The following is a 14,232-nucleotide window of genomic DNA, read 5'->3' as shown; positions in this document are numbered from 1 at the left end:
GCACATTAATAGAATTACCAAGACCCTAGCCCTAATAAATGAGCACACCCCAAAGTAGTGGGCAAATCTGGTAACACCTGAGGTGTGTGACTCAGCAGTTATCCTCATTTATCTGATATGCTAAGAGTTGACCCTATCTGTGTCCATTCAGGATCACACAGACAGTCAGATAAGGTACCATTGCTTTTCTACTTACCCTATAGGAAATAAATCCCATATCCAGGTTTCAGGAAAATACTTGCGGACTTTCTCTTCAATGATGGGTACTGGCATAGGTGTGGTGGTTCCAAGTGTAGTTGTTGTCCCAGTCATAGAAAATGCTAGGGGAAACAAGGACTTGGTTATTAGAAGACCCTTGGAACCAGTTTACAAGCAGAAGAGTCCCATCCTTAGCTCAGAAATTAAATGGCTGGAAGTCAACTTACTAGCCAAGAGGCTAATATAATGACATACCCACAGACAACTTTCTGACAATTTAGGGCATCGAGCCCTCAAGCACAGGCTATGTCAAAGCTTAGGGCAGAGTGGCATTTTCTCTTTCTTTTCTTCCTGCATGTAGTCACAACATATTTTTACCTAGAGCACTGAGCTACTTCTGCCTTAAAGGCAGAGCACTCTTCTGAGTAATAAGAAAATGAAGAATGAAGAGCTGGCAGGTACCTACTTTGGAGAAATGGTCTTATCTCATCCCACATATATGGTTTGGGTGTAGTAATTAGACACTCCCTTGGCTTCTGGATATTGGTGTTGGATAAGACTTTCAAGCCCATTGCCTGAAGACAGGAGAAAGGGGATGCAAGGAGTTTAGGTATCAGAAGCCCATCCTTCTCTGTCCCTCTCCCCTCTGTCCTTCTGATAAGTCTGCCATCCTTTTTATACAGGGGGACCCAAATCTCCCTTTGCCCTAAGAGATGAATCTCTCACTTTGGGACTTACATCCTGAGACAATGAGACAATGTGACAGCTTCAGTTGATTTATCAGGCCTGACTCAACCAGTGCAAGTATATTCTCCTTCAGCTTTATCAGATTCATGGGGAAATAGCAATGCTTCTGTTGGAAGCCTTTCCCAGATACACCCATTAAAAGGGGGGGCTTCTCAAAGCAAAGAAAAAGTGTTTCCTGCTGGTTACCAGTGTCAGAGGCCCAAGTGGTCAGCAGTGCAGAAGAGCAGTGTAACCCACTGCCCATCTAATCTAAGGCATTCTTAAACACTTGGCCTGAAGACAATCAAGACTCCAACAAACCAGTAATTGTTGGCGTTCTGAGCCACCCAACCAATAAGTTACTGGTGTGCAACAGAAACATTTCCTATTAATCATTAAAGTCAAGTAATTTATGTAACCAACCAATGGGGTATTGATGTCTATTGGAGCTGTTTCCTAATAACCTGGCTACACAATCAGAGACTCTGGTTTACCTAACTTGGGGAGAGTTATAAAATATTATTACCTTGAACAATGTGAACACATCTGGCTGCTGAGCATCTGGGAACCAGCAGTAGTTATCTTCAGACACTTGGTGAGGGTAACCTGAGCGGTAAATATATGGGAACAACCCATAGATCTGGGGGAAGCAAGAAAGAGTAAAAAATACCAGTAGGTGCAACTATGAGCCCACATGCTCCTCCCCTAACAAGTCTCAGGTTTGCCTGAAGCTTTGTTCCCTGCTATGGCATATAAAGCTAATGAATAGAATAAATAAATAACATAAAATATCATGGATGGAAAGTTCAGCTTTGATCTATGTCTGTAGATTAGGGATGATGCTACTGCCCTCTCGAGAGCACTTTTGTGGTCACTGGATGCAGAGTGCTGCTTTGGTGTAAGGTATTCTCCTTACATGCTTTTTCTCACACACACAAACAGGCAGGGATGGAGTCATTTACCATGGAGTTACTCAGCTCTTTTTCTGGCCTCATCAGAAGCACACTTTGATCCACAGCCTGGACAGCACACATAGATCCAGGAGCTGCCTGCATCTGGAGGCTGACATCTGAACCAGGAAGGGCCTCCTCCTCTGAGAAGCCCAGCTTCACCTAGAAGGGCATGGGAGTTAAAAACACAAAAGTGGGGGTGAGAAAAGCAGAACCAGGGAGAGAGTCCCTTCTGCTGACCCTTCTGCTGGGCCTAGTGGCAGGGAGGAGCTCTGCATGGTTCGAATGAATGGAGTCCGCTAAGGATTCACCTTAGGTCAGGGGTGGGCAAAATGTGGCCCGTGAGCCGGATGTGGCCTACCAGGCCATTCTATCTGGCCCGTTGGGCACCTAAAAAATTTAGAAAATTAATATTTAGCTGCCCCTGGCTGCCTGTTATGTGGCTCTTGATGGCTTGCCAAAACTCAGTAAGCGGCCCTCCGCCTGAATAATTGCCCGTCCCTGACTTAGGTGGAGGTGGCCTCTTCAAGAGGGTATTGAAGGGAGTGCAGTGGTGATGGCAGCAGCTGGATTCTGAAGGGATAGATCATAGGGCAGTTGGGGGCTGGGGGCAGATTACTGAGAGCACATAGTGATATTACAGAGCCCTACTCTGCAGGCTACAGCAGATCATTCACATAGTAGCACAGCCTGGGGACAGCGTAGCACATCTGCCTGTGCTCTTTTCTCTGCTCCACCTCCTCCCTGAGCCCTCAGTTACATTCAAGGTCTCAGTCTGCATCCTCAATCCCTCTGTGACACTGGGCTTGGTTTTCTGAGCCACCTCTTCCCCATGTCTGCTCACAGCACCCCAGGACAACTGCGCTCCTGAGGAGTAACAATGCTCTGTCTTCAAGGGGCCAGACTGCTCTGCACAGGACAAGGGGGCTCTTTCTCAGCTCATAGCCCCCTTCTGTGCAAGTGGTAATGTCCACTTCTGTGATCTGCTTTCACCCACAGTCTCCTCAACCTCCTGCAACATAAATACCAAACCACTCCCAGTACCCAAAGAACAGGCAGAGAGATCCTGAAAGCTACTTTGGTTCACTTCATCTGTGATGCTCTGCACCTGCAGGACTGGCATGATGCAGGAACCCACCTGGACAGACACTGCTATTACCTGTCTGTCCTGCATCCACACACACTCAAACCCACTTCACATGAGCACCCCCTTACATACCCCCGCAATTCAAAGCCAGTCACTAACGTACCTTTCATATACCCCTATGGTATCTTTTCCCATCCATTCAAGCATTCATTCAGAACATTATGCTACTTACCACATCCCTTGCAAGCTTTCATTCATCTCTACAAACACCTTCAGTTCATCACTACCCCAACCACTGATACACAGAGTGGTCCACATTATCTACTGCTTGCATTTTCATCATTTGCTTGTGTTCCTTATTTGAACAAGAATCTCATCCCAGAAGCTCAGAAATGCCCTCAAAATAAAGTCCCACCTTATTTTTGAAGCACATGGAAACACTGAAGGGGGCACTGTCCGCAACGATTCCTCCAGTGGGGAAGATGACATACACTATGATGGTAGGAGCTGGAGCATAGTCAGAGGTGAAGACCAAAGGGATAAAAAAGTGGCCTGACATCACTAAAAGGAAGAAGAGAATGAGGAAAAGAAGGATACATTTCTGTTACCAAAGCTATCAAGATCTTCTCCATTTACCCTCATCCTCCCTTTGTCCAATTTGCTCCCTTTCTCCTCAATCAGTACCACAGAAAGGCCCACAAAAGAATTGGTGTCCCTGTGGACAATGTCAGGCATTGGAGAACAGCCAGAAGCTCTACCCATCTCTGTCCTTCTCCCAAAGGGGGCTGACAGCCTCAGCCTTCTGGCTGTTTGCAAGGTGTTCATCTCTGCCAGAAGCATTTCTCTCAGAGTCACCTTATACTCTGTTGTTACTTATTTGCATTACTGTAGTGCCTGAGGCCCCCCTGTCATGGGTTGGGAACCCATTATGCACAACACTAAATGAACACAGAGCAAAAACAAGGCTTCTGCCCCACAGAACTTACAATTTAAGTGTCAAGGCCAACAGATGGAGCCAGACAGATGGCGAAGTCCAGGGTACAATACAAGTCAGCAAGACAGTTTGTGGTATATAGGCACACCAGCTGTCTGGCTGCTGTGGGTATCATGGTGAAAGAGCATTTTAGGGAGGCACTAAAAGGATAGTCCCACAGTTTTGAGAGGTGTACAGGGAGCTACCACCAATGTGAGATAGCAGGAGGGAAAGCATGAGGGAGCATTGTGTTTGATGATAACTAGCCGGTGGGGGTGGGGGTGGAGGCTAGCCCTGTGGGATATCTGAGGAAGGAGTCCACCCCTCAGTGCTGAACAAGAGATGGCAGGTAGGGAGGGCAGGCCATGAGGGACCATGAAAGTGCAGACAAGTCATTCAAGCTGGACATGGCAGAGAAGAGGCTGCTCAGGGGGAGTGCTCCAAAAAATCCCCAAAAACCCAAAAACAAACAAACAAACAAAAGGATTCAGTTCACGCAGCAGAGCCCACAAGGGAACAGCTGAGCATAGGAGAGGAGGAGGATGAACTTACAGCTTGGCAGGCCAACCCAGACACTCTTCTGACCTGAAAGGATGATTCCCTTTTTACCAGTGACCTACAGGGGAAAAGAGAGAGCATAAGAGGAAGGCCAGGAGATACTTGAAATATAGCTCATTGTTTGAGAGCATCATGCAGGCAAGATTTCATGGGAGAAGGACTCAAAGGAAATGGCGCACACAACTTTATACCTTCCAGGGTACAAATTATAATCCCACCTCTAAATAGGGAGAAAAGGTGGCTGTAGGAGATCAAGGGAGTGAGATATGCAGACTTTTATCTGTAGGGTGCCTGTTCCAATCTATCTAGGGTCCCTAAGATGCAAAAGTATTGGTTATCCGGCAGCTGACTGATGGTCTCCAGGCTGAACTGTGTAAGCAGCCAAGTTCTTAAGGGCACTGGTGCCCAGAGAGAACAAAGAGAAAACAAGGCTAGACAGCCACTAGACTGGTGTTTTCAAGGCCTGGATGAACTTCCATCTATGTGACTGAACTTCCATCTTGCCTCCAAAATGTGGGTTTCTCAAATGCATCACTGAGGAACTTTGTCTGGGTCAGCGCACACACAAGGTCAACTCTGCCATTGCCTCAGCTGTCGCTGTTCTGTGATCCAGCACCTCCCATCATGCCCCTTCCCTCTACACCAGCACTGTCATAGATACTCACATAGTAGGAAAAAATCATATATTTGGAGCCATGCATCAGGTCTCGCCGGTCAATTCTGTAGTCCACCTTAACCTGCTGCATTTTGCCACAAGGCAGAATCCCTGGCACACGTACAATCCTGAGGAAGCTCTCAGTGGTGGTGTAAAATGGCTGTATGAAATGGTAGGCATTCTGGTAAACCACACTGGCTGTACCTGGAACATACTCTGCATCCCGAGGAAGGAACCTCCCCTGCCAAGAGTGAAAAACAGTAAAACTCCTTGGGTGAGTAAACCATCCCAAGTAAAAGACTTTGAAATTGATGGTGACCCGCATCACAGAGAGTACTTAGATATCCTGGGCCAAATTCATCCCTCATGTGAATGCCAGGTATGGCAGCATATTGTCAAGTCAGGTTCACCCACTACTGTAATTTACAGTAGATGGTACTACCTGTAACTGTTAATGCTGAGTGCCAGACAGCAGTTAAATATTCTGGCAACCTCTAGGGAGTATCAATGTCTTTGGGCAGAAGAGCATCTTAGAGGGGGGTATTATTCTTATACCTGGTAGAGGAAATTCTGCCAAAACATTGTGGAACTGAGGTCCAGCCCATGATAGGGTAGACTGGACTCTTGAACCTTGGTCAATAGCACATTTAGGAGTGGACCCCTGATAAACAGATAATGGATAATCTGCTTTGTTTTGGCAGCTCCTGCAGCTAAACTGGTTCCAAATGTACTGGTATCTGCCTTTCCTTTGAACTAAACCAGTAAAGCTGAGAGGAGGTGGGTATGTAGGCAACCCGGTACCTCCATATACACCGCTCATGCTTTTATGCCCTGGAGAGGTCACTCCAGCTTTGCAGAAAAGCAGACTGCACCACTGCATCAGGACTATCATTCATGAATTGGGCTCTACAGCCATGCTCGCAGATGTTCAACAAACTGATGCCTCGCTCAGTGCAAATCTGTTGTTTCGTGAAACAGATTCCTATGGATGCCTATGGTTTATATGGCAGGATGGGAAGCCTAAGTCAGATGGACAGTGTCAGCAGACTTTTGTGAGGAGCCCAGGACTAGAATAACTTCAGAGAATAGGCCTGATGTGCCTCAGAAATGCTGTTTGTGGGGAAGCCAGGAAGTCAGAATTATAGTTCTTCAGTAGAGCTATGGTGAGCCATCGGCAGAGCAATAAGCTTGTTCTGGAAAGCACACTGAGTCCCTCTTTCTCACAAATAAGGAAATCCATCTTCCTCACTTACCTCCAGTGAGACTGGATTATCACCCCAAGCATTTGTGTCCAGCTCAAAGTAAGCTCTCCCAGTGTCATCTGTGGTGTACATTGCCGTGAACAGTTTTCCTTTGTAGTTTACAATCAGGTAAACGTTTGTGTTGTTCATTAACCTGCCTTGGTGATCAACCAGCCTAACCTAAGAACCCCATGGGGAATGGGAGGAAATAAAGCAGTTTTGTCAATAGATAGAACATTGCTCAGCCTAATCACCCTCAGCATCTCTAGATCAGAGAAATCAATGGCAGTCCCAACTCCCAGAACTTCTGAAAGAGCCATCATCTCCTGTATCACCCTAGTTACTGTATTACAAGCAAGCACCATTAGCAAGATGATCACTCCCAAAGATAGCCTGGGTGCCTCATCTATACAATTGCATACATCAAAGTGTTTGACGGTTGACTGAGGTTTGACCCCTGAACTCACGTTCCTCTTTGTTTTCACTGCTTATGGTGTCTTTTGTTAAATAACATTTTCCACAACTGTTTTTACCTGTAAGTCATAATTTGTGACTTTTTAACCCTAGTTTAACCAAGTATCTCCAGTATAGTCATTGAGATTGCAGCATCACTACTGTGATACTTTCCAGAGGTGTAGTTAAGTGTTACCTTCCCTGTGTAGACCTCTCCACTGTAGTAGTAAGGGTTTGCCTCCTCAAATGTGGCTCTCCCAGCTGTCCTGGAGATGAAGAAGTTGCCAGAAGCACTGACTTGCACTCCTGAGGGAACAGATTTGGAAAAAAGGGTGTGAAAGGGGGAAGCAAACAAAGAACCACTCCACAAATCAGTTCCACCACTCAGCCAGCCCACTGGCAACACAATTATACATGTCAGGCTGCATACACCTTATACCCCTCCCAGGATTCTGGCATACCTAGCTTCCCTTTCTAATTCTTTCAGTGCCACAGCCCACCACGAGATTGGATCACAGCACTTCTGGGGAATCAAGGAGCCTTAAAGATGCAAGTGTTGGGGTTTAGAGCCTCCAGGGTCAAACCAGTGGAACTGAACTGTAGATCCCCTGTGAGTTTAGAGCAGGGGTGGGCAAAGTGCGGCCTGCAGGCTGGATGTGGCCTGCCAGACCATTCTATCCAGCCCATGGGGCCCCTAAAAAAATTTAAAAATTAATATTTGTGCGCCCCTGGCTGCCTGTCATGCAGCCCTCAATGGCTTACCAAAACTCATTAAGCGGCCCTCCACCTGAAATAATTGCCTGCCCCTGGTTTAGAAGTAGCCTAGCCCCTGAGCTTCTGTGAGCCTGTGTCTCAGTGCTCGTAAGAGAAGGACAGGTGGCCTATGGTGCTCCCAGTATGCCTGGGTATGCCTTGAAGTGCTTTTTGTATGCTTTTGAAGACACCACTGGAGTTACCTGTGTCAATCTCCTTTAATGTGACCATTGCATCAATGCTGTCCCTGAAGTTGGGAGAAACTTGGAGAAAGTCGCCCAGATTGACAGATGTGGAGAAGCAGCCCACCTTATCTGTCTGAAAAAAAGAGAGAGCAAAGTCCAGATGAGACCCCAGCACAATAGGAGAGTGACCAGCAGGAGGTAAAAATGTCATGGAACAGAACATAGCCTCTTCTTGCTGGAGCTCACCACTCTGCATCAGAGGGCACCTTAAGAGCTGATGATCTGAGTCTCACTCAGACAATATCACCCTGCCTACATGGTGATGTGCTTCTGTCTCCTGCCTGCACCATGGCACAGCACAACGTGGTGCCAGGAGGGGCTAGATCTCAGCATCAGAGACAGAGATGGTGATTCCTGTGGCAAAAGGGGTGTGGAGGGCAAAAAGCCTTCTTTACCTCCTTCGTCCTTTCTGTGTGCACGTGCATGTGTGTGCATGTGTGTGTGTGCCTTTGTGCATGTGTGCATGTCTATCAGTTCATATCTATATGTGTGTATATATGTGTGTGCACATGTGTATATGCATGTGTGTCTTTACAAAGCCTATTTAACATTTTTTTAAATGTTTCTCTGTTGCTGGGTGAAAGACCCCCTGGAACAAAGGGAAGACTGGTCCACCAGGCAAACACAAAGCCCAGTTAGATGCACAAAGGGAAAAACTAAAAGGAAACAACCAAATATTTGTTTCCTTTAGTCCCTCCCAGCTCTAATCACCTTGGGGTGTCACTTTCCAAACAGCAGATAAAATTTTTCAGACAGAGCTTTTTTAAAAAAATGATGATCTTCCCTCAAGAGGAGCAGCCCAGTTGAGAAAATGAGTTGCCATACAAAAACAAATGGGCCCAGATTCCCTAGAGGCAGAGAGGGAGAGGACCAGATGGATATGAGAGATGGGAACACTTAAGCAGAGAACAGGGAAAGCCAGGAAAAAACCATACCTAACAGAAAAAAAGTAAGGACGAACCTAAAGTGAAAGAGGGAAAGGAGCACCTGCAAGGGGAAGGATGGGAGCTCCTAAGGCAGGGGCAGGCAATTATTTTGGGCAGAGAGCCGCTTACTGAGTTTTGGCAAGCCATTGAGGGTCACATGACAGGCAGCCCAGGGCAGATTAATATTAATTTTCTAAATTTTTTAGGGGCCCTGAAGGCCAGACAGAATGGCCTGGTGGGACACATCCAGCCCCGGGCCGCATTTTGCCCACCCCTGTCCTAAGGGGAAAGTGCAGTGGTAGGTTAGCTGAGAGCCAGAGGTGCCCGAGGCAAGTGCATGCTCTAAGCAGGCCAGGAGGGTTCCCACTAGCTACCTTGGAGCTAGCACCATCACTCCAAGGTTGGAGCAATTTCTGTATGCCCCTAATCATACAGCAAATTCACAGGGCCCATGACACCTCTCTTCACAGCTCAACCCTGAGAGTATGGTAAGCTTGTTTGGGGAGGTTGCTTGGGCAGAAGAGTCATTGATGTGAGGTACATTCATCTCGTGGAAAGGGGGTGGTCTTTTCCTGTTAAATGGCTTTTGGGGCTTTCTAGAACAGGATGGCACTTAGGCACCTGAATTCACTTATGTTCTTCCCGTATAATCTGGCTCAATGTGCACAGTTAAACTCAAAGCAATTCAAGGGGGAAACATAATAGAAAACAAGGAAGGGTCAAACTTGGAAAAGAAAGGAGAACTGGAAAGGGATAGAACACAAGAAAAGGGAACTATCCAAGTTTACCAACAGTAAGCAAAAGCAGATGTTAGCTGCGGGTGAGTAACAAACTCAGGGATTAAACATGGAGAGAAACCAACTGAAAATAAAGCACCTACAATTGCCTCCCTTTCTCCTTGGCCCAAATAGTGTGGCTTCTTTGCTCTGTTGTGTAGGACTGTGGCTCCTGTCTTGCTAAGGGACTCTCACCTGGCTGAGATAGCTCTTACAGAGGTCTGATTTCTCCGGGCTGGGCAGGGACCAACGCTTCCGGCACAGGGTTACCTCCATCCCCCCTTGCACACCTTTCCCATAGGTGTATCTGCATGAAAGAGTCGGAGTGACAGATAGTTACAAAATAGAGGAACTGCTCCTGTGCATTGACAGATTGAATTCACTGTGTGGATGGATACAAGCAATGTATAAGGCATATCAAGAGAATGGCATTCCCCCCCACCCCTCCATCCATGAACATATTTGGCTTCTGGCTGCTCTTTTTAGCTTCCTCTAGCACTAGACATTGGCAACAGCTAGAAGTAGGAACTGGTCTGGCCTGAACTGAGACAATCTCTTAGTACTCAGAAACCTCTTGGGTGCTTGACTGGACAGTCTTGCTCATGTACTCATGTTTGAACTGACTTCCAGATCTGGAGTAAAGAAAAATTTTTTCTCCAGGTCATAATAGCAAGAACCATTGGGAAGGGGAGGCCGTGCTCTCTTGCAGTGCAAGGCACAGTCCACTTCCTAGTCTGAGTGCCTTTTAACCTAACAAATCCTCTGCCATGTTGTGTCAAGGCACTAGTGATGCCCTCGTTTCCCCTGGTTTTTGCCTATGACACAATGTCCAGTTTTTTAGGGTTTTTTCCATCATAGGTTACTTTGTGGTTGTGATGTGTGAGGGAGGTTGGGATAAACAATTCCTTTGGACAAATAGTTACCTACAAATACTGGGGACTGGACTGCATAGCCTCAGGACCCCCTTTCTATCCCATGTTTCCACATCTGTATATTTCCTGGAGGTTCCCCTAAAGGATACACGGGCCTTTGCTCATCACAGACTAGAGTGCAGTAGTGTGTCCCTCCCACCAAGGAAGCCTCCTCACCTGCCGCACACCTGTAGTGGGAAGGTTTTATCCAAAATGTAAATATGAATTGGCTTCTCAAAAATCACTTCAAATTTTGGCAGCACTGGAAGGGAAACCCAGAGAGACAAGAGGGAATAAGTACATCTTGCTGAGGATAGAGGTGGAGACAAACCCTGGCCGAGTGGGGGTAGGAAGTCCCATTTTCTTCTTTTATAAGGGAAGACAGTTTGTTTCCTGGGTGTTTACCCCAGTGATGATGTCTATGCTCAGCCTGCCATTCTCTGATGGCTCAGAATTAACTTGTAGAATTCCCTGACCTCTCTCAGTTGTTTGTGATGAGTGATGACGGAAAGAGGCTACCCACAGCTAACGAAGTATTACTCTTACATGGCTCTGGAAAGACCGAAGAACAAAAGTCCAGCCCTGGGCACATTCTACAAACAAAGCCAGAGAGGGTGAAAGTAGCATTTACAAATTCCTCTAGAAATAAGCACTGAGAATGGAATTTTAAGAAGGATTTAAGTGATGCAGAAGCTTGTGCTCCATTGAAAGCCAATGGGATGCTTTCTTCCACATCACTTAAGCTCTTTAGAAACTCCCACCTTCATGCCCTTACAGTCAGATTTCAGGAGTCAGCAGATTGTAGTGCTGGTGTTGTTCCATTAGAGCCACTGTACTGTACCCAACCAACCAGGGAGCCAGCAAATCACCTCCTTAAACAATATCCATTATGAATTTGACTCCTTTCTCTGTCCAAAGTGACAGCCTTCCCTCCACAGATGTTATTCTCCATCTACCATCAGTTTCTTGTACTGAAATGGGATTCCTCTTCCCAGATATGATTTCCCATGCCTCATATCTGCCCCACAGATTTCCAATTTATACCATATTCCTCTACGGAGAAGCTGCTGTATGCTTTCCCATTGGCTACGTTGATGACATACATCCCCAGGGGAGGCTCAGCAGCTAGCTGGAAAGATAAATCTGCAATGCCATCCTGAGCTACCACGTCCAGCCACTGGCCAATCCGGTTGCTGTTAGGGTCCTACACCCACAAGAGAGAGGAAGAGCCAGTTATTACAGCCTCTTAAATAATCCAAACTTCATCATGTGCAGCTGTTTCAAGTTAATGCTATTACTCATTGGGTTCTAAACTGGTCTCTGAGGGTGTGTGTAGATGAAACGGGGGCCCTAAATTGAAGCTATGGGTTTTTAAAAACAGCTCTTTGGTTGGTATGTGATTTAATATTTCAGCCTCCCAGTCCTTTCCCCACTTCAAGGTTCATCCCCTAGAAGCACAGATGGGAGTAGGAGTGCTGGCAACACTTCTACCCTAGGAATGGAGATAAAGGTACAAATGGAGATCCTTTTCATGCAGGGTAAATCTAACTCATATTTACACTGGTGTAACATACAGCAGAACTTGGTTCACAATGGGCCTGTCTACATGAGATACTAAAAGCACAGTAGACTAATTCTACTGTGCATTAGTATGTCATGGCAGAAGCTGCATTAATGTGCACAGTAGAATTGTCTACTGCACATTAGCGTCATGTAAAAGATGTGCACTGACACTACTGCACAGTATTGCCAATTATGGCACACTAAACTTAACGTACCATAATTACAGTGCATTAATACACATGTAGACATGCCCAGCGTCTAGGATACAGGGTAGCCCTGAAAAATCCATCTAAACTTTAGTAACCTGGGACACAATACCAATTTCTGTGACACTCACCTGAAGGAACACGAATGGATACTGGGGGGAAAAAAAGAGGCAGCAACATTAGAAGAGACAAGCATACTGTCAACAGCCTGAACAAAATATAAGAAGCATAATGGGCACAGCTCTATTTCGCCTTGTGGAAAACCAAACTACAGCTTGTGACAGACTCTGAGCTACTGGACTCAAGTGTGGGAGTGATTCCATTTCTCCCTCTGGACGCAAAATTGCCCCAATTATATGAAAAGGATCACTCTCTGGAGACCTTTGCATAGACATCCCCACAACATTCTTATTAACAAACTAAGAAAATACAGACTAGACTGAAGTACTGCGAAATGGATACATAGCTGGTTGGCTCATTGTGCTCAATGAATAGTCATCAATGGCTCAATGTCAAGATGGGAGGAGGTATCAAGAGGGGTTCCCTAGGGGTCTGTCCCAGGGCCAATATTGTTTAATAGCTTCATTAACTATCTGGATGATGGGATTGAGCATACACTTAGCAAATTTGTGGGTGACACCAAATTGGGTGGAGTTGCAGACAAAATGAAGGGTAGAGCTAATCTCCAGAACAACCTGGATAAACTGGAAAAATGATCTGCAGTCAATCTGATAATATTTAACAAAGACAAGTGCAAAGTCTTTCACTTGAGACAAAAATAATTGTATGCACAAATACAGAATGAGGAATGACTGGCTGAACTGAAATACAGCAGAGAAGGACCCAGGGGTTACAGTACAACATGACCTGAATATGAGCCACCAGTGTGCTCTTGTTGCTAAAAAAAAAAGGCAACAGCATCCTGGGTTGTATTAATAGTAATGTCACTTGCAAATCAAGGGAAGTGATCATTCTACTCTATTCAGCACTGGTACGGCCTCACCTGGAGTACTGGGTCCAGTTTTGGGCCCATCTCTTCAAGAAGGATGTGGACAGTTTGGGAGAAGGCCAGCACAGAGCAACAAAAATGATTAAGGGCCTGGGAAGCAGACTTATGAAGAAAGGCTGAAAGAACTCAGGTTATTTAGTCTAGAGAAGAGAAGACTGAGGAAGAATTTGGTAACAGTCTTCAAATACCTGAACGGTGATTACCAAGAGGATAGGGATGAGCTTTCACCATGAATGTAGGAGGCAGGGCTAGGACCCGTCAACATAGGATCATAGGAAAGTAGGGTAGGAAGGGACATCACAAGGTAATTTAGCCTCAAGCTTCACCAGGGGAAAGTTATGTTTTAGATTAGGAAGAACTTTCTGACTATGAGGGTGATCACACATTGGAACAGGCTACCTAGAGAAGTTGTGCAATCGCCATCTTTGGAAGTTTTCAAGAGCAGGTTAGACAGACATTTGGGTGGGATGATCAGGGATGATCTTGCTTTAAGCTCGGGGCTGAACTAGATGACCTTATGAGATCCCTTCCAGCCCTACTTTTCTATGATCATATGATCTCCCTATTACTATAATGGGAGTATTTACACACCCAGAACGGGTAATATTCTTGTTCCTACACAATAGTCAGGAGACTCAGAATTGGTCATCAGTTGCTCTTTAGTTATCCATTAGGTGGGATAGAATTCTGCCCAGGGATTGATTCTATTCCACCTCGTGTGCTCATGATTGGACTTATGCACCTAAATGCAATCCTATTCCACACAGCTCAAATCCATGAAAAACTGCTAAGACAAAAGGTGGGTGGGTCCTCCTTTTCCTCGCTACTTCTTGTGACTCAATCTTAAGGGTCAGATTGCAGTGTGTTACCAAAAAAAAAAAAAAAAAAAAATTGGGGCATTAATAGATTGACAGGACATGAATAGGTTAGAATAGAATCACACGTAGGCACCTGAGTCCACTTATGCACCTAATAGGTGGGATAAAATTTGGCATAAGTATG

General features: G+C 45.8%; 1 protein-coding gene across 3 annotated transcripts in view; it reads right to left on the bottom strand.

Moving 5' to 3' along the window:
• Positions 1–14,232, bottom strand: part of LOC109296596 (alpha-2-macroglobulin-like protein 1) — a 52,304-nt gene that overhangs the window by 27,154 nt on the left and 10,918 nt on the right. For all 3 annotated transcript variants that reach the window (XM_019516064.1, XM_019516065.1, XM_019516066.1), the window contains 14 exons: positions 12,353–12,373; positions 11,497–11,656; positions 10,630–10,714; positions 9,737–9,848; positions 7,798–7,912; positions 7,038–7,147; positions 6,401–6,568; positions 5,158–5,388; positions 4,487–4,550; positions 3,377–3,522; positions 1,887–2,036; positions 1,451–1,564; positions 665–773; positions 197–320 (listed from right to left, as the gene is read on the bottom strand). In XM_019516064.1, the coding sequence (XP_019371609.1) occupies positions 197–320; positions 665–773; positions 1,451–1,564; positions 1,887–2,036; positions 3,377–3,522; positions 4,487–4,550; positions 5,158–5,388; positions 6,401–6,568; positions 7,038–7,147; positions 7,798–7,912; positions 9,737–9,848; positions 10,630–10,714; positions 11,497–11,656; positions 12,353–12,373 (1,709 nt within the window). The remainder of the gene's footprint in view (positions 1–196; positions 321–664; positions 774–1,450; positions 1,565–1,886; positions 2,037–3,376; positions 3,523–4,486; positions 4,551–5,157; positions 5,389–6,400; positions 6,569–7,037; positions 7,148–7,797; positions 7,913–9,736; positions 9,849–10,629; positions 10,715–11,496; positions 11,657–12,352; positions 12,374–14,232) is intronic.

Source organism: Gavialis gangeticus, unplaced genomic scaffold, assembly GCF_001723915.1.
Source record: "Gavialis gangeticus isolate Ggan-Ray unplaced genomic scaffold, GavGan_comp1, whole genome shotgun sequence".
In the NCBI taxonomy this organism is placed as follows: domain Eukaryota; kingdom Metazoa; phylum Chordata; order Crocodylia; family Gavialidae; genus Gavialis; species Gavialis gangeticus.
This window is presented reverse-complemented; position numbering and strand designations above follow the sequence as displayed.